At 44.0% G+C, this 20,483-nt stretch overlaps 1 protein-coding gene across 3 annotated transcripts in view; it reads right to left on the bottom strand.

The window, feature by feature from the left end:
• Positions 1-13,916: 13,916 nt before the first annotated feature.
• Positions 13,917-20,483, bottom strand: part of acer3 (alkaline ceramidase 3) — a 274,469-nt gene continuing 267,902 nt past the window's right edge. For all 3 annotated transcript variants that reach the window (XM_068033113.1, XM_068033115.1, XM_068033114.1), the window contains exon 11: positions 13,917-18,474. In XM_068033113.1, coding sequence (XP_067889214.1) covers positions 18,418-18,474 — 57 coding nt within the window. In that variant the 3' untranslated portion in view covers positions 13,917-18,417. The remainder of the gene's footprint in view (positions 18,475-20,483) is intronic.

Raw genomic sequence — 20,483 nt, 5'->3', positions numbered from 1 at the left:
CCCCACCCACCAATGGTCTTTTCATTGCCCTTTACTCTGAAAAATTATTTTATTCCCGATCCGAACTTCCCACCCCCCCCTCAATCTTTCAATCCCTTCCCCAAAAAGCCCACAGCCGATAAAAAGTGTTTTCCTCGCTCCCCCACCCCTCCTGCCCTGATCATTTTATTCCTCCTCCCTCACAACCAGTGTCTCACCTCGGAACTCCAAAGGCCTGCAATCATCATCGCAGTGGGCGGCACAGTGGCGCAGTGGTTAGCACCGCAGCCTCACAGCTCCAGGGACCCGGGTTCAATTCTGGGTACTGCCTGTGCGGAGTTTGCAAGTTCTCCCTGTGACCGCGTGGGTTTCTGTCGGGTGCTCCGGTTTCCTCCCACAGCCAAAGACTTGCAGATTGATTGATAAATTGACCATTGTAAATTGCCCCTAGTATAGGTAGGGGAATTGAGGGAAGGTGGGGATGTGGTAGGAATATATGATTAGTATAAATGGGTGGTTGATGGTCAGCACAGCCTCGAAGGGCCTGTTTCAATGCTGTATCTCTAAATAAATAAATAAAGTCCACAGCCCTCAGGAAAGCGAGCGTGTTGTGTCCAGTGGCATGGGACGGCTGCAGGTGAGTAAATTTGCATTTCATGAATGCTCATTTTAATGTTTAAATGAAGGCCCCATCGCCAAGCCGCCCGGGGGTGGGGTGGGGAGGCTGTACCGAGGTTCCCCCTCCCACCGCCAGTAATATCCGGCAGGGCCTTCTCGACATCAGGGGTCGAGGCGGGCCACTCCCGGCAGAATTGTAAAGGCCCTCCCCACCATGACCCCCGATGTCGAGGGGTTGGTAAAATTCAGCCCTGTGATGTGTGTGTTTGTGTTTGTGTTTTTGTCATCCTGATTTATGTTCACTGTGCAACGTAGACCTGCACCAGCTACGTTCCTGCAGCAGGTAGGTGTTGTCACTCAAAGTGTGACTGAACAGTTCTGGTCTCCATATTATAAAAAGGATATTGAGGGACCGGAGAAGATGCAAAAAAGATTCACAAAGACGCTACCAGACCTGAGAGATTGTAACTATTAGGAAAGACTGAACAGGCTGGGAATCTTTTCATTTGAAAAGGGAAGACCGAGGGGTGACCTGATAGAGGTCTTTAAGATTATGAAAGGGTTCAATAGGGTAGATATTGAGAAGATGTTTCCACTTGCGAGGGAGAGCAGAACTAGGAGCCATAAATATAGACCCATAAAGTTACTACCATTGCAGTTCTGACCCAGGTCTGATGGTGGAGGAGTCAATGTGAATGGCCCTGAGATGATCTCCCGCCAGTTTTCACTGCTTGTCACTGAACGAGAAGCTGTGCTTTCCTGAAGGCTGTGGACTGAAATGATGATGATTGCAGGTGGAAAGTAGACGGCAGCCCCATCCCCACAACCCCCCGAAACCGCGCCTCACAATCTACACCCAGCAACCCTCAACTCACAAATCCCACCCTCGGGCAGGATAAGCACAGGAAATTCAGGCCATGGATTGCTGTGTTTAATCGCAATCACTTCACCACAAAGAAGATTGGAGAGGGAATGTGTCAATGAATGAGAATGGAGGGGGGGGGGGGGTTGGAATGGAGGGGAGGAGGGAAGAGTGATATATATCAAGGGGAGAGGCTAAAGGAGGACTGGATTTTTATGAGTATGCCTCTGTGAAATGGGATGACTGATCTGTATCTGAAATCCATGGAACTTGCCTAGATTGTGTAACCCGTAACATCTTTGCTTAACTAAAATTCTTTTTGAATTGACCCCCATCATCCCTGAGTGCTAATTTTAAGGTTATGCAAATTCCACTTAGTTCAATCTCACCTCACTCCTTGAAAAATTGAATGACAAAATAAGCCATGCCTTCCCCAATCCCACGCTGATTTATCTGTTTCAGGCAGGGCCTTCCCTACAGCAAGGTCTGTCCTTTCTGCACTCTCAGCTTCCAGCTGTACCCAGTACGCTATTCCAAAGCTGAACACTCCCAGTGCCAGTACTGAGGGAATGCTGTACGGTCGTTGGTGCAGTCTTTTGGATGATCCCATGGCACTGTTTTGAAGAAGAGCAGGGGGAGTTCTCCCCGGTGCCCTGGTCAATATTTGTCCCTCAATCAACACCTAAAAACAGATCATCTGCTCAAGATCACATTGTTGTTTGTGGGATCTTGCTGTGCACAAATTGGCTGCAGTGTTGCCTACATTACAGCAGTGACTACACTTCAAAAGTGCCTCATTGGCTGTAAAGCACTTTGCGACATTGAGGTTACGAAAGGTGCTATATAAATGCACGTCTTTCTTTTAAGAAGTTGCCCCTTTAAGAATTAAGACATAGAAAATGAAAATACAGTGGTAGCAAATAATAGGCCTGCTGACTCACTCTAATCAGAGACAGGAACAAGAGTTAATGTCACCCAGAGAGATAGTCTTCTGATGGACTAAATCCCACTACAAAATGGCTGCCATCTATTTTAATGGAATAAGACACCTCAGCACAACACTGAGCTCAATTTGTTATAGGTGATATATCCAGACTTGGGGATACTATTGAAGGAATTTTGTCAGGTACCCATCCCACCACCTCCAACCAAATGATTAATTGTGCTTTCATAGAATCATAGAATAGTAACAGCACAGAAGGAGGCCATTCAGCCCATCATGACAGTGTCGGCTCCCTGCAACTCACCTAGTCCCACTCCCCAGCACTTCCCAAAGCCCTGAACATTTTTTCTCTTCAGATAATTTTCCAATTCCCTTTTGGAGGCCTTGATTGAACCTGCCTCCACCACAGTCTCAGGCAGTGCATTCCCGATCCTAACCACTCACTGAACCTGCCTCCACCACAGTCTCAGACAGTGCATTCCAGATCCTAACCACTCACTGAACCTGCCTCCACCACAGTCTCAGACAGTGCATTCCAGATCCTAACCACTCACTGAACCTGCCTCCACCACAGTCTCAGACAGTGCATTCCAGCTCCTAACCACTCACTGAACCTGCCTCCACCACAGTTTCAGGCAGTGCATTCCAGATCCTAAACACTCACTGAACCTGCCTCCACCACAGTCTCAGACAGTGCATTCCAGATCCTAACCACTCACTGAACCTGCCTCCACCACAGTCTCAGGCAGTGCATTCCAGATCCTAAACCCTCACTGAACCTGCCTCCGCCACACTCTCAGACAGTGCATGCCAGATCCTAACCACTCTGCGTGAAAATATTTTTCCTTATGTCGCCATTGCTTCTTTTGCCAATCACTTTAACTCAATGTCCTCTGGTCGGTCCTTTCCGCAGTTTCTCTCTATCTACTCTGTCCAGACCCCTCATGATTTTGAACACCTCTATCAAAACTCTTAATTTTCTCTTCTCTAAGGAGAGCAGTCCCAGCTTCTCCGATCTACCCAGATAACTGAAGTCTCCCATCCTTCTTCAAAACCGGACACAATTGAGGCTGAATCATTGTTTTATAAAGGTTCTTCATAACTTCCTTGCTTTTGTGTCACAAGAATGTCAGTATGCAGGTACAGCAAGGGGTTAGGAAGGCAAATGGAATGTCGTCATTTATTGCAAGGGGAATGGAATATAAAAGAAGGGACGTTTTGCTACAGTTGTTCAGGGCATTGGTGAGACCACATCTGGAGTATTGTGTACAGTTTTGGTCTCCTTACTTAAGAAAGGATATAATTACATTGGAAGCAGTTCAGAGAAGGTTCACTTGACTGATTCCTGAGATGAAGGGGTTGTCTTATGAGGAAACATTGGACAGGTTGGGTCTATACCCATTGGAGTTTAGAAGAATGAGAGGTGATCTTATTGAAACATATAAGATCCTGAAGGGACTTAACAGGGTGGATGCTGAGAGGATGTGGGAGAGACTAGAAATAGGGACACAATTTAAAAAATGAGTCTCCCATTTAAGACAGCATTGAGGAGAATATTTTCTCTCAGTGGGTCATTAGTCTGTGGAATTCTCTTCCCCAGAGAGCAGTGGAGGTTGGATCATTGAATATTTTTAAGGCTGAGTTAGATAGATTCTTGATCAACAAGGGTGTTAAAGGGTATAAGGGGGTAGAGTTGAGGTCACAATCAGATCAGCCATGATCTTATCAAATGGCAGAGTAGGTTCGAAGGGCCGAATGGCCTACTCTTGCTTCTAATTTGTATGTTCGTATGTATGTTTGTATGTACTCTATGCCTCTATTTATAAAGCCCATGATCCCGTATGCCTTATTAACCACTTTCACAACCTGCCCTGCCACCTTCAATGATTTGGGCACATATTCCCCCAGATTCCTCTGCTTCTGCACCCCCTTTAGAATTGTACCCTTTATTTTATATTTCCTTTCTTCATTCTTCTTACCAAAATGAATCACTTCACATTTCTCTGCATTAAACTTCATCTGCCACTTGTCTGCCCATTCCACCAGCCTTTCTATGTCCTCTTGAAGTTTATCACTATGCTCCTCACAGTTCACAATTGTGTCATTCGCAAATTTTGAAATTGTGCCCTGTACACCCAAGTCTAGGTCAATAATATTTATCAAGAAAAGTGACGGTCCTAGAACTGACCTCTGGGGAAGCCCACTCTATACCTTCCTCCAGTCTGAAAAACCACCATTAACTCTCTGTTTTCTGTCACTCATATCCATGTTGCCACTGTCCCTTTATCTCATAAGCTTCAACTTTGCTGGCAAGCGTATTATGTGGCACTTTACGAACACCTTTTGGAAGTCCATGTGCACCACGTTACCCTCATCAACCCTCTCAATTACCTCATCAAAAAACTCAAGCGAGTTAGTTAAACATGATTTGCCTTTAACAAATCCGTGCTGACCTTTCTTAATTAATTCACACTTGTCCAAGTGACTGTTAATTTTGTTCTGGATTACTGTTTCTAAAAGCTTTCCTGCCACTGAAGTTAAACTGACTAGCCTGTAGTTGCTGGACTTATCCTTACACTCTTTTTTTGATCAAGGGTGTAGCATTTGCAATTCTCCAGTCCTTTGGCACCACCCTTGTATCCAAGGAGGATTGGAAGATTATGACAGTACCTCCACAATTTCCACCCTTACTTCTCTCAGTATCCTCAGATGCATCTCATCTCATCCTGGTGACTTATCAACTTTAAGTATAGCCAGCCTTTCTGATACCTCCTCTTGGTCAGTTTTTTTTAGCTCATTCAGTGTCTCAACTATGTCCTCTTTCACTATGACTTCAGCAGCATCTTCTTCCTTGATAAAGACAGATGAGGTACCAATTTAATATGTCAGCCATGCCCTCTGCCTCCACGTGTAGATCCCCTTTTTGGTCCCTAATCGGCCCAATCCCTCCTCTTACTACCCATTTACAATTTATACGCTTAAAGAAGACTTTTGGATTCCCTTTTATGTTAGTTTCCAGTCTCTTGTCATACTCTCTCTTTGCCTCTCTCATTTCCTTTTTCACTTCCCCTCTGAACATTCTATATTCAACCTGGTTCTCACTTGTATTATCAACCTGACATCTGTCATATGCACCTTTTTTCTGCTTCATCTTACTCTCTATCTCTTTCGGCATCCAGGGAGCTCTGGATTTATTTGTCCTACCTTTCCTCCTTGTGGGAATGCACCTTGACTGTACCTGAGCTATTTCCTCTTTAAAGGCAGCCCATTGCTCCATTACAGTTTTGTCTGCCAACCCTTCATTCCAGTTTACCTGGGCCAGATCTATTCTCACCCCACTTTTAAAAGCTTTTAGAAACAGTAGTCTGGGACAAAATTAACAGTCACTTGAATTAATTAAGAAAAGTCAACACGGATTTGTTAAAGTGGGGGTGGGGGGATCTCCTCCAATTTATTTTTACACTGGATTGCTCCTAGTCCTTTTTCATAGCCAATATAAACATTATGATACTATGATCACTGTTTCCTAAATGTTCCCCAACTGACATTTGATTCACTTCACCCACCTCATTCCCCAGCAATGCCTCCTTCCTCATTGGTCTGGAAATTCTCTTGAACACACTTCAGAAACCCTTCCCACTCTCTATCCATTACACTACTACTATGTCTATGTTAGAATAATTAAAGTTCCTATTATCACTATAGTTTTTGCACCCACTGTAATTTCCCTGCAAATTTGCTCTTCTATATCTTTCCCACTAGTTGGTGGCCTATAGAATAGTCCCAGTTAAAGCCTGGCTACCCGACCCGAACCTGACCAAACCCAACTACACGTGCCGGGTTCAGGTTGGGTCGGGTCTGTATTCGGCAACCAGCATTCGGGCTCGGGTCGTTCGGGCTGGACTGTACTGTTTCGTTTTGTATTGTTTTTGTTTTAGTCTATGATCTTTTTCTGTTTCAAAAATATGTTTGTTATTTTCGGGGCAGGTCGGATATGAAAAAAAATTAAAGGACTCGTGCCCGAGTCGGGTTTGGGTTGGCTGTTGTCGGGGCGGGTTTTAATTTTGTACCAGAGCCAGGCTCTGTAATGGTAGCTGCTTTCTTTATATATACTGTATTCAGAAACTCATACTGAGAAGTGACCAGAAACATGCATTTTTAATCATTGTTCTGGGCTGAGTTAATTGAACTCCAGGCTCCGTGGCTTGAATTATGAGGAGAGCTAACATAAACTAGGCTTTTATACCCTTCAATATAGAAGGTTAAGGGTGACTTGATTGAGCTTTTCAGGATTTGATAAATTGATAGGGTAGAGGGAGAGAAACTTTTTCCACTGATGGGGGAGTCTAGGACAAGGGTACATAACCTTAAAATCAGAGCCAAGCTATTCAAGGGAGATGTTACGAAACACCTCCACACAAAGGGTGTAGAATGCAGAACTCTCTCCCACAAAAAGTATAAGCTGCTAGCTCAATTAATCTGATTGATCGATTTTTGCTTGAAATATATAATGGATATGGAGCCAAGGCAGGTGGATGGAGTTAAGATACAGATCAGCCATGATCTCATTGAATGACAAAGAGGTTCGAGGGGCTGAATGGCCTACTCCTGTTCCTATGTACAATGCAGTCAGTGTTAGGGAAACTATCATTGGCCTCAGTTCCTCCCTTGGGCAAAGCAATTGAGAAAACAGCCAAGGAACCTCAGGAAGGATATAGGGGATACAGCAGAGATTCACCAGAGTGATAATGGGCCGAAAAGGGTTAACATATGTGGAATAGTTGGATCGTACTCTACTGAAGGGGCAAGGTCCATTGTGGATGAATCATCTAGGGTGCTAAACCTCCAGGATTGTCCTGGATTCTTCAGAAATTTAAGATTAATCTCCAGGACACTCCTGCGAACAAAACCCAGGAGAAAAATCACTCCAGGATCAAACCCCTGATCTCCACCATCTAGAAGGGCAAGGGCAGCAGAGGCATAGGATCACCATAACGTACAGGTTCCCATTCAAGTCACATGCCATCCTAACTTGGACATACGTCGCCATTCCTTCATTGTCGCTGGGTCAAAATCCTGCAACGACCCCTCTTACCCCTCCCCCCCACCCAACGCCCCACCAAACACCCTCAGGTATCCTGGACCAATGTTTATCCCTCAACCAACATTCTTAAAAAACAGATTATGTGGTGATGATCACATTGCTGCTTGTGGGAGCTGCCTGTGTGCAAATTGGCTGCCGCGCTTCCTACAGCAGTAATTACATTTCAGAAGTACTTTGATGTCTGCAAAGCACTTTTGGATGTCCTGAAATTGTGAAAATTGCGATATAAATGCAAGTTTCTTTCTAACACTGTGGGCGAACCTTCATCACACAGTCTGCTGCGGTTCAAGGCAGCGGCTCACCACCACCTTCTCAAGGATACTGAGGAATGAACAATAAATAACAGCCAGTGGCACTCAGATCCTGAAAATGAATATTGAAAAAAAATCAATAAATGTAACTCACTATAAGGATCTACAGGCTCCTGATAATGACCAACTCCCTTCTTATTTAAGTCTAAAGAACAGGCTCACCACATCTGGAGCATTAGATTGTAGCAAAGCTATGCTTTAATCATTTACATTATTTTTTCATTTCTTCTTGCAAGTGTTCAAGGAACCTGTTGTAATAACCTACAAAAGAAACTCCCTCCCAGGGCTGTGAAAATGTCAGTGAGGCTTTTCACTAAAACTGCAGTCAACAAGACTGAACAAGTGCTGGCACACACCTTGATTATGAGCTGAAACAAGTTATTGGAACTGGCAAGGGCAATTTATAATAAGGCTTGGAAATGCCATAGTTTTAAAATTCTCATCCTTGTTTTCAATCTCTTCAAGGCCCTTCCCCTCTTTAGCTGTGTAATCTCCTCCAGCCCCAAAACCCTTCGAGATCTTTAAGCTTTTCCAATTCTGGTCTCGGGTGCATTCCCGATTTTCATCACTTTTCATCGCCAATCACATTGGCGGCCATGCCTTCAACTCTGGAATTCTGTCCCTAAACCTTCATCCATGCCCTCCTTAAAACCTACCTCTTTGATGAAGTGTTTGGCCGCCTGTCCTAATATCTCCTTTCGCGGCTCAGTATCAAATTTTGTCTGACAATGCTCCTGAGCATGTTTTACTACGTTAAAGGTGCTATATAAATGCAAGTTGTTGTTACTCGAAGGGGGCAATGATCAGGGATAGCTCCAATTCTCTCATGAGGGTGGGTCCCACTGAGAGTGGAGTACAGAGTCTGCCCTAATGTATTCAGCTTTGAAAGCTTTCCCTTCAAGCGCCTTGATATGTTGGGTGGGTTTAAAATTTAAGAAGTAAGGGAGATTAGATAGATGGGAACAGGAATAGACCATTCAGCCCATTGAGCCTGCTCCACCGTTCAGTTAGGTCATGGCTGATCTGTACCTCAATTCTATTTACCCACCTTTGCTCCATATCCCTTGGCACCTTTACCCAATGAAACATTATCCGCCTTAGTCTTGTTACAATTCTCCCCCAGCATCTACAGACCTTTTAGGTGAGGTGCTATCTCTCTGAACTGTCCAATTTGTCCCTTTCCCCTGCTCTTTCCACATAGCCCTGTAAATTTCTCCTTTTCAAGTACATAAATACTGGCAGAAGCCAGAGGGGCCAAATAGAATTTCCAGCACAAAAACAGGCTATGCAATTCCCTTTTGAAAGTTACTCCTGAATCTGCTTCCAATTCCCTTTCAAGTAGCACATTCCAAGTCATCCTCCTCTTTGTGTGGGAAAAGTGCTTCCTGACGACCCCTGAATGACCCCTCATGCTCAATTCCCCCACTAGAGGAAATCAAGTTAATATCCTCTTATATTCCAAAGAACAGAGCACAGCAGGGACTGGAATTCTTCCAGAAAGGCAGGAAAAAATGGGGATTCATTAAGGATTAGAGAAAATAGCTATTCAATAGCTCTGAAACACCCTGTGCACATGCTCAATAATGTTAGCACACAGGCCTCATGATGCATCGCACCTTTCAAACCCAGGAAATAAGAATGAGCTGCAAAGGTGCCAGCCGATGCGGGTTCAATTCCCATCATTGCGGCTAAAGAAATTGAATTCAGTTTTAAAGAAAACTTTGGAAATAAAAAGCTGATATCAGTAAAAGTAACCGTGAAATTGCCAGGTCAGGAGTGGTTAAAATTACCAAGGAGTGAGTCACTTCCTTGAATGCTTGCACATTGCTAACAAATTGGGATTTCTGCGAAATAATTGCACATCCCATGTTTTAATCACATTGTGTCTGCCAATGGAGGTCCAACTCAGGCTGAGACTGTCTGGGGAAACTAGCCCCTTTTAGCCTAGCTCATACCTAAAAGATATTCAAATCATTCTTGTCTAAACAGAATTTAATGGGAAATCTGGCTGATGTATTTTTGTACTATTACAGATTGACTGGTCATTCATATCACTGCTGTTCTGGGAGCTTGCTGAAAAATGTCTGTCGCATATGACCATGCACTTCAATTATATGTGAAGTATCTTGAGATCATTGTAAATGTTAAGTATCTGTGTAACTCAGTTGTTAGTACTATTGCTACTCAAGTCAGTAGATCATGGGTTCAAGTCCCATAGCAAAGACTTAAGCACAAAAGCTGCGATAACACCCCCAAAGCAGTACTGACAGAGGTACAATGTTTCAGCTGAGGCCTGAAACTAAGGCTCTGCCTACCCTCTCAAGTAAATGCAAAAACCCTGTCATATTATTCAAAGAAGAGTGAGGGAATTTATCTGGTTATCATGTTGCTGTTTGTGGGAGTTTGCTCTGTGCAAATTGGTTGTTTTTTATATTGGTGACTATGTTTCAAAAGTACTTCATTGGCTACAAAGTGCCTTGAGACGTGAAAGGTGCTATATAAACGCAAGTTGCTTTTGAGGTTGTAACAGCAAACTAAATAAATGCAGGCCTTTCTTCTAATGACACAAGTATGACACTGAGGACAGTGAGAGATTGAATGAAATGCAAGTACATCTATGGAACAGAATCTCAACATTTTAATACAAATATTTTAATCCTGTCAATTAACTTCTTTAAAAAAAAACAAAGCCGAAGGACACAGACAGGTGTAGATGCAGACAATCAAATACTTTATGGAGTACTGAGATCCGTACCTATGTTTTCCTTCGAACAGAGGAGGCTGAGGGGTGACTTAATTGAGGTGTACAAAATTATGAGGGGCCTAGATAGAGTAGACAGGAAAGACCTGTTCCCCCGAGCGGAGAGATCAATTACCAGGGAGCTCAGATTTAAGGTGATTGGTAGAAGGATTAAAGGGACACGAGGAAAAACTTTTTTACCCAGTGGGTGGTGGGTGTCTGGAATTCACTGCCAGGAACAGTGGCGGAGGCAGAAACCCTTAACTCATTTAAAAGGTACCTGGACGTGCACCTGAAGTGCTGTAACCTGCAAGGCTACGGGCCAGGTGCTGGAAGGTGGGATTAGATTGGGTGGCTAGTTTTTTTCAGCTGGGGCAGACATGATGGGCTGAATGGCGTCTTTCTGTGCTGTAACGTTTGTATGGTTCTATGGTTATGGAAATGGTGACTTGCTGAAGTTGTTGAGATGGTGATGATTGTAATATTAGAATGTGTAGAGTATTGAAAATTAAGAAGTGATCTAATTGAGGCATTTAAAGGATTTGATAAGAGATATAAACTATTTTCTCTGGTGGAAGAGACTAGAACAAGGTTTAAAATAAATAAAATAAATAATCTTTAAATTAGAGTTAATGATTTAGATTTAGAGATACAGCACTGAAACAGGCCCTTCGGCCCACCGAGTCTGTGCCAACCATTAACCACCCATTTCTACTAATCCCATATTCCTACCACATCCTCACCTGTCCCTATATTCCCCTACCTATACTAGGGGCAATTTATAATGGCCAATTTACCTATCAACCTGCAAGTCTTTTGGCTGTGGGAGGAAACCGGAGCACCCGGAGGAAACCCACGCAGACACAGGGAGAACTTGCAAACTCCACACAGGCAGTACCCAGAATTGAACCCGGGTCGCTGGAGCTGTGAGGCTGCGGTGCTAACCACTGCGCCACCCCAAATCTGTTTAGGGGTGAAGTCAGCAAGCACTTCTTCACACAAAGGGTGGTGGAAATCTGGAGCTCTCTGGCCCAAAGGTGAGGCTCACTTGAAAATTTCAAACTGGTATTTTTTGAGAGTGTATGGAACCAAGGCAGTTCCATGGAGTTGAGATACAAGTCCGCCAAGATATAATTGAATGGCAAGACAAGCTTGAGAAGCTGAATAGCTTTCTCCTGTTCCTACAACGCAATGGAGTTTCAGATTAAGGCATGAGCCTCACAGAGTTTACCTGAGGGCCACAAGTGAGTCAGGAGGTGCCGAGATACCACATATTGTATCTGGTGTCTGAAAGAACAGGCTCATTGGCCCCAATGATCATTTCTTGTGGTGTATTGCCTTCCATTTTAAGGCCTTTGCTTGCCCAGCTAATGCTAATTGTATTGAATTTCAGAGATTAGATCACATCTGGAATATGATCTCTGGAAAGTAGTACAGCCGGCCAAAATAGGAGCACTGAATAGGTGCCAGGGTAAACAACACCAACTTCAGAAGGCACTGTTTGTACCAGTGCTGATCCAATTCCGTACAACCAGGCGCCAGACTCAAACCTAATCTTCCTTCCTGCCCCCATTGCCATGGCCCAGTTCATGTTCTGCCCTCTCTATGACCCAAATAGCTGCTCAGATTAAAGAACAGATTGTTAAAGCGGTAGCACAGTGAGTGTACTACATTGACTGGTACAGCTGTTGTGAGTGCCAGAGAGCTTGAGGGGAGGGGATGTGGGGGGGTGGGGGGGGGGGGGGGGGGTGCGGGGGGCTGGGTGCAGGTTTGCAGGAAACAGGGGAGATGCAAATTGTGGCCATTATATCCCAAACTCCTTAAAATGTAAGAAACCAATTTCTGGTTGTGCATCCATCCTGCTGAGAGATACCAGTGCAGAGTAGATCCTGTGACCTCACTGACAAGGATATCAGGGTTGAGTGAGGAAATGCTGGATTTCACTCAATACTGAATCAAGTCACATTAAAATAACAGGGAACCTATTCTGTACATCTCTGATAGAGTATTTGCATGAGTTCTCGGCTGGGGCTTTAATCATGTAGTTTTGTGTGCTATTAGCTGAGCCTATTTGGCACCTCAGACAAGAGTTTCAGAAAGACCTTTGTAGCTCGAGGTGAGAATTAACTTGCTGAGGCTCCAGGCTCTAATTCCCTCTCCACTCCACTCCTCCTTTAAGGCATGCCCTAAAACCTATCTCTGTGACCTGTCCTCATATCTTATGTGGCTCGGTTTATAACGCTCCCGTGCAGCGTCATGGGACATTTTACCTTGTTAAAGGCACTGTATAAATGCAAGTTGTTGTAACAATTTTTTTTCTTGTATTCTATTCAGTGCAGGGAGAGGCTCCCAGATGCTGGAACAATAACCACATCCCGGTTTGGACTTGGAAATTGTTGCATTTGTTTCTCAAGATGTGGGCGACATTGGCATGATTAAATTTGTTTTCTTCTCTAGTTGTGCAGAGAAGCTGTTGAGCAGCATATTTGCTTTTACAAATCGAGTGTGTGTAACTGGAGTAACAGGTAACCAAACCAGGTTAGAGGAGTGGCAGGTTTCCTTTTCAAAGGACATTAAATGAACAAGTTGGATTTGTAAGACAATTCGGCAGCGTTTGTGGCCATTTTATTTGACGCTAGCTCAAAAATGAACAGATTTACTTAATTCAAATAATTTAACTATCACAATTAGCCACCATCAAGTTTGAATTCGAACTCTGACAAGTCAAGTAACATACACATGGGGCTGGATTTCACGTTGGGCTGACGGGAGCTGGCCACCAATGTAAAAGACAGTGGCGAACCCACTTCCGCCCAGCCCGGGAATCCAACCTGCATTTTACAGGTCCCTGGGCTTTAATTGTTCCGAGGTGGGACTTCCACCCCTTGAGGGAGGAAGTCCCGCCTCATTGAACTGCCAGTCAATCATTGGGCGGGCACTTTAGTCCCAGCAGCACCACTGGGATCGGTGGCCACTGCTGGGACTGCAGCCTAGCAGAGGACATAGAGCCAGGACTGCAGGTAAGTTAGGGTTGCTTCGCCAGGGAAATTCGTCACGCCCCAGCGAGGCAAGGCTGGTCGTTTGGTGGAGGCCGGGAAGGCCTCCTGGAGCCTCCCGCTCAATTTTGGGCCACCTCCTTGCCACCAACCAGCTTGCTGAGGTGGCATAAAATTCCGGCCATGGACTTGATGGGCTGTGCCATAAATGACTCTAAATTACTGTTCCCAGAATAGAGGGGTTGTTGAGGGGAAAACAGTGCTTGGCGTCAAAGAGGAAAAAGTATAAGTTCCAATTTAAATCAGGGGAAGTAGCGAGAGACTTTTGCTGCACATCACATACACACAAATACACAGAAGGAATGTTCTTTCATCAACTTTTAATTTTTCACAAAAGTTAGTTACATTAATATTGAAATATTACAGCATAATTCAAAAGTGTACAAGTCAATATTTGAAGTTGTCTTTCATTGTTAACACTGGTGCTGTTTTTTTTGTTGTCTGTTCCTAGCAGCTCTAGTGTGTATTCTGAGGACACAACTGTAACGCCATAGTGCTGCTGTAGTTATTGTAACAGGCAGAGCAACAATCAACGGAGACACACTTTATAAATGATTACAGAAATTACATTATAAAGAAAACCTGGTCAGTTTATGAGTTGAGCATGGAAGATTCTAATAACCCCTCTCACACATGCAACACAGATCAGTGCTATAGGGGCGTACATGGGTTAGACACCAGTGCAGGTCCACCAAGTAACCCTCCGATGTGCATCTGTTGCTCATGCAATAGGAAGCTAGAAATAAATTCACATAATACCCTGTGCAGATTGAAAGCCCTTTCAATGTTCAGATCAGATAGGAAGTAACACAGGTGCATACTTCCAAAGACACTTTCAATTAGGTTATGTTTTAAAGCTAGTCATTTGATTTGGAGATTCATGACCTTTGCTTGGGAGGTCTCACCAAAGAGTGAGGACTGGCTGCTTTGAAATGTTAATTACTTGGTACCCAAGCCATGACACTGCACTCAGGGAGGAAAGGTGGTGAAATATTCCTTCCTCGACTGACAGCACCATTGCAGCAAAGCCTCTTTCATTAGATTTGGAATATTTTTCCCCTCGTGTCAGTTCTGCATGAGGAAACCCTCTTTTTTCAAAAACATCTGGATTCCCCTCAATACCAAAACAAACCCCATCAAAATATAAAACTTGTGTATTTGAGTTCTCTGCACTTATGTAGGTATGAAGGAGAAAAAAAATCCCAAACCAAAAAAAACCCAAAAACAATCAATGCATTGCAGGGGCTACATGATTTCCAGTTTTCGAAAAGTTGGACAATATCTGGCCACTTGCAGAGTGACAGTGCGAGGTCAGGGTGGTTACTGAGCATCAAAAGCAAAATGTTAGGCTCCATCCACAGCACCGTTGTGATACCTCACCTCTGACCTTTGCTTGAAAGTCCAACCTTCAATCACAACATTGCTGAAGCATCCCTGGCTCAATCTCAGCTGTAAGGGGCCAGGGAAGGGGCGGGGGGTTATTATTTGTCACTGATGAAAGATGCATGTCAAAGTCTCCATATGGTGCCCATTCTTGGCAGTCCCAGCTCGAGATTTGGCCGGTTTGCCTTCCCCTTTGGAACTGCCACCCACATTACCAACCTAAACCCCGCTACAACTCAAGTACAAACTTAAAAACAAAAATTCAATACTCAACAATGCATTCTGTTCAGCAGTGATAGTTTTCACAGACAATGATGAAAAACTGAAGATCAATCTGTTCTTTTACCACAATCCTGCCCATCAGTGAAATTAACAGTCTTACAACACAGTCCAAATGTACTTGGCTCATCACATCTTTGTTAATTAGCAGAACGAGTTTTTATTAAACTGAATTATCTGTCTTATACTTGGCAGGTTATTTTATAAAAGCTGCTTCACTCTGCTGTCAGCTGGACTGATGCAGCATTTGGTGGGGAAATTGAACCATCAGTTACTGATTTAACCCCTTGTTGAGTTTATGAATTGCATGAAGTAAGAGAATGGTCTGCATAACTTATTATGGGGGGGGGGGGGGGAAGAGGGATGGGATTGTGGGGGAGGGGGGAAAGAGAGGGATGGGATGGTGGGGGGGTCCTTCTGGACTTAACATGTAGTTAGCATTTCTACAGCAGTGACGTTCAGACTTTACTGTGTGACATTCATCTGCAAATAATGCTACATTCTTTAGATTCTCATCCCCACCACGTAACAAAATAAACATCCAGAAGACAGTATTAGCAGCCCAAAGGTGCGCGCACACAGTGCTGCTGTAGCAAAAGTATTAGTACTGGCAACAGGAACTTTATGTCAACGTTGCAATTGATAGGGCATTCGTGTCGTGGCCTCCTTGGAAAATTCCTGTGGAACCCCATCAATAAGAAAAACACTGGCCTGTATGGAGAAATCTAACTTGCTTTCTACATTTACCTTGAGTATTGACACTGTGCCAACTATACACAGCATTGTAGAAAGAAATCACACATAATTATAGCTGTCTCTTAAAAAACAAATATATACACACACCTTGCTTCTGGAATGTCAGAATTTTGAATGTTCATTAAAGCAACAGAATGGAAATATTTTAATAAACGCGATTAAAATATTTTGGTAGAAAAAAGTATTAGGGCACTCTTGAATGGTTCAGAAACCTACTCAGGGTGGGCAGGGAGAAAAAGCAGTGAGGAGAGAATAGCAAAGGAGCAAAGAGAAGTGTGATGAGGACAGACTATTTGGCGCTAGTGTAGTTTCGATTGTGGGAGAGCTATGTCCGTGCATTTACATCACTCCTTTACTCTGACGGTAGATTGGAAACCCCAGGATGTGGCTGTGATAAAGGCACTGGGCTCGTTTAGACTATGGGGTGCAGTCTAGAGAGCTACCGGGCGCCCTATCTGCTGCACTGATGTCGTGTAAAATGACCTCATCATGACCATCGTGTCCCATCCTGTCTCATCCTTGATTAATAATCCCTCAGAGAAGCAGTGAGCTGGAAATGTTTGGAACCTGGGATACCTGGTTCTCTTGGCTGATGATTTTAAAATGCATAAGAATACCCAAAATATTAGCTTGTCTCATCTCTTTACAAATACAGATCAACAGGATATTTATTGCCAACACTCTTTTTCCTATGTCTTTGATTAAAAAAAACCTTGCAGTTTTCTTTAGAAAAGTTAGGTTGCTGGGTCCAAATTCACAGCAGCAACAGGTGGGGTAATATAGAGTGATGGCTGGATCACTCAAACCCAACCCTTGCATTAACTACCAAGTACCTGACATTACGCATGCTGCAGTGGGAATGTGTCAGTATGGAGGCCAAGTCACCCCTTGCATTGGTTGGTGGGGTTTGGACGCCCAGGGAAAAATACTGACAGCACATTCCCTAGAGGGCAGCCTGGAATGGCATTTCACCTGCATGATTCAAATTGATGTGGTGGAGTGGAGTGGGGTGGGGGGAAAAGGGGGCTGAGGAGTGTGGAAAGAGGCCATAAAATTAGGGGGATTTTTACCTCAAATGTTTAAACCAAGTACAGACAAAAGTCAGGCCAGAATAATATGACCACATGATCAGGTCTGCCACATTCCTAAGTAACATTTGAGGGTGCCAAATTTCTAGCCTCAAATAAACTCGAAATACCCAAGCCCTGCAATTCTGCTGGGCACTCCCAATCTCCTGTCGTATCCTGGGAGGCAGCCTCGAGAATTCCCATGGAAATGGTATCAACATTTTCTGATGATTGGCTGATGGATCTGGCTGCAGAACAGGAGAATCCCCATTGAATTGCAGAACTCTGATGAAGGGCACAAACCGTAGCTATAAAACTCCAATAAAGGTTACTAAAAGAAGGGTGAACACGATATGCAGTTTAAATATGATCCAAACGCACGCACACACACTGTTTTCAGTTCTTCTGTGACCAGCACAAACTGATTAACCTCTGAGAAAACAAAAACCCTGTTGTGTTTTTGCCCCATCCTTATTGCTTAACTAACTACTGAGAGAGGTAGCGATGGCATTCATTTCCACTCAAATTGCACAGTCCAGGAGTCACCCTGACAACTTCCACTCCCCCACCCCAAAATATCTCAATACTGAAACTCAGCAACCTGCCTTCTGAGTGGCAGTACTGGCATTAAAACGATCAGGAGCAGAAGAGCAAATACCAAAGCAGGAAGAGGGGCGTGGATTGGAGGGTGCCCGCTCCCTAAACTGTTTTGGCATGAGCTACATCATCCTCTACTCCAAGATGTGGAATGACCTCTGCCTGCCCGAACCACCCCCTCTTCCAATTCATCGTATGTGGTTGCAACTCTGTGTTGAGGTGCTGCTCGTGCATACCTCTGATGTTGATAGCCCATGGATAGAGTTAATGGTAAATCTACGTGAAGCAAATTCTTCAAACCATTAGATGTGCAGAATTGAGAGCAAGAGAACAAAAAAAGTGTTATAAGGAACAGTGAATTAATCAGCTTCAGTTCATAATTTGTTCATTATTTTGGCCACGTATACAAAGTCCAGAAGACAATTAGCTGCTCTCAGATTAAATTGGTTATCAGAGTGTTAGAACAGCGTAACCCAAGCTGCAGTATTCCTCATTTCCCCTTGTACATAATAACCTCCCATTTAATTCTACTAAACCTGGCAGCATTTTAAAAAAATAAATACAAAAACTTGACATGATCAGAAATATACAAGTGTGTTTCTTCTCTTCATGATTTGGTTGAAACCTTTTTACTCATGAGCACACGCTCCACAGAATCAGATAAAACAGTTCCAGTGCTGAAGTGCAGCTTGCTCTTCGAGACATTTTAATTTCTGACGTCTTTAGTGCTTCTTAGAAGGAGGTTCCACCCAAATAATAGGCCACACACCAAGCAGAAACTGCATTTTAAAAAAAAATCATTGAATAGTAATTAAACAGTACAAATTGCATTGCTAGAGCACCTTTCATGACCCGTCCCAAAGTAGTCACTGTTGTAGGGAAACATGGCAATCAATTTGCGCACAGCAAGCTCCCACAGCATCTGGTCATTATCATTTTGCTGATGTGTTTTACTGATGGTGGCTGAGAGATAAATACTGGCCCCGGAGATCCAGGCCCCCCGCCCCCCCCCACCGGCTTCATCCACCCCTGATTTTCATCACTCCACGAATGGCAATCATGTCTTCAGCTACCTAGGCCCTAAACTCTGGAATTCCCTCCCTAAACCTCTAGCGTCTCTCCCTCCTCCTTTAAGATGCTCCTGTCCTAATATTTCTTCACCTGACTCAATATCAAATTTTGTCTGATAATGCTCCAATGAAGTGCCTTGGGAGGTTTTACTATGGTAAAGGTGCTATATAAATGCAAACTGCTATTGTCATTGGGTTGTCTTGAACTCTCCAACACACAGTGGCGCAGTGGTTAGCACTGCAGCCTCACAGCTCCAGCGACCCGGGTTCAATTCTGGGTACTGCCTGTGTGGAGTTTGCAAGTTCTCCCTGTGTCTGCGTGGGTTTCCTCCGGGTGCTCCGGTTTCCTCCCACATGCCAAAGACTTGCAGGTTGATAGGTTAATTGGCCATTATAAATTGCCCCTAGTATAGGTAGGTGGTAGGGGAAATATAGGGACAGGTGGGAATGTGGTAGGAATATGGGATCAGTGTAGGATTAGTATAAATGGATGGTTGATGGTGAGCACAGACTCGGTGGGCCGAAGGGCCTGTTTCAGTGCTGTATCTCTAAACTAAACAAATTGAGAGGGGTGGTGCATTTGAAATCAGGATCTCGACATATGGGAAAGTATAGGAATAAATCCATGTTCCATCACATTGAGCAAGACACCAATTGGAATTGGACCCCACAATAAAATGTTAATGAACAACATTGCAAACACATCATTGTTAACTGATGACTGTCTCACTCCTGCAGTTAACTAACAAGGGAATGATAGACTACCAGCAAATATATATAAATTTCTACATGCAATATAATATAACCTGGAAACCGGAATTTAAGTTTTCACATAGTGTAAGTGGCAAGTAGCTCAGTTTGTTGAACATAGAACTGGGACCTAGAAGGCCCAGGGTTCAAACCCAGCCTTTTAACCTTCCTTGGTGAATGAGCAAATTTTACGGGTTAGAGAGGCTTTCTGCATTGTTAGTGGATACATATCAGGGGCTGTGTTTGTATACGCAATGTATTGGTGGGGCAGTGCTAGTGAGTGCATATTAGGGGTTAAACAGAGCGTGCACAATGCCAGTGAGTGCATGTTAGGGGCTTCAGTATGGGCAGTGCTAGTAGGCATATGTTAGAGGCTGCAGTATCTGTGGGCAAACTAGTGAGTGCATGCTAGGAGCTGCAGTATTTGTGGACAATGTTGTTAAGTACATACTGGGCAAGGGGATGGGGGTCCAGTCTCTATGGGCAATGCTAGTGAGTGCATGTTCGGGGCTGCAGCATCAGTGCACAGTGTTAGTGAGTACATGTGAGGGGGTTACAGAAACGGTGCACAGTGCTAGTGAGTACATGCTGGGGGGTCTACCGTGTGCAGTCCTGGTTTCTGATACTTGTGGCTGTCAGCAATAGAAATCGAGATCTGCACCCGCCTTGTGCTACCACCCAGTTAGTTAGCTCCCTCGTAAAATAAAGGGGGCTTTACTATGCGGCTGTTGGCACTGTACCTGTCTGAGGATGATGGGTACTGATACTGAGCGACAACACTGGAGCAAAGTCATTCCTAACAATGCTGATATCCTCAAACAATTCAACAGTTGTGTTTAAAAAAGAAACACAGAAAAGAAAAATAAAGTACAACTCAAGGTGCTTTGACTAAGACAACTATGGAGCGATAGGCGGAGTCCTCTTCTAATAGAAGCTCTAGGGGGTGGTTCTGGGGGTGGGGAAATACC

The sequence above is a fragment of the Heterodontus francisci genome, chromosome 6 (assembly GCF_036365525.1).
Source record: "Heterodontus francisci isolate sHetFra1 chromosome 6, sHetFra1.hap1, whole genome shotgun sequence".
NCBI classification, from domain to species: Eukaryota; Metazoa; Chordata; class Chondrichthyes; order Heterodontiformes; family Heterodontidae; genus Heterodontus; species Heterodontus francisci.
The sequence above is the reverse complement of the archived record's forward strand: the minus strand, read 5'-3'. Positions and strand labels throughout refer to the sequence as shown.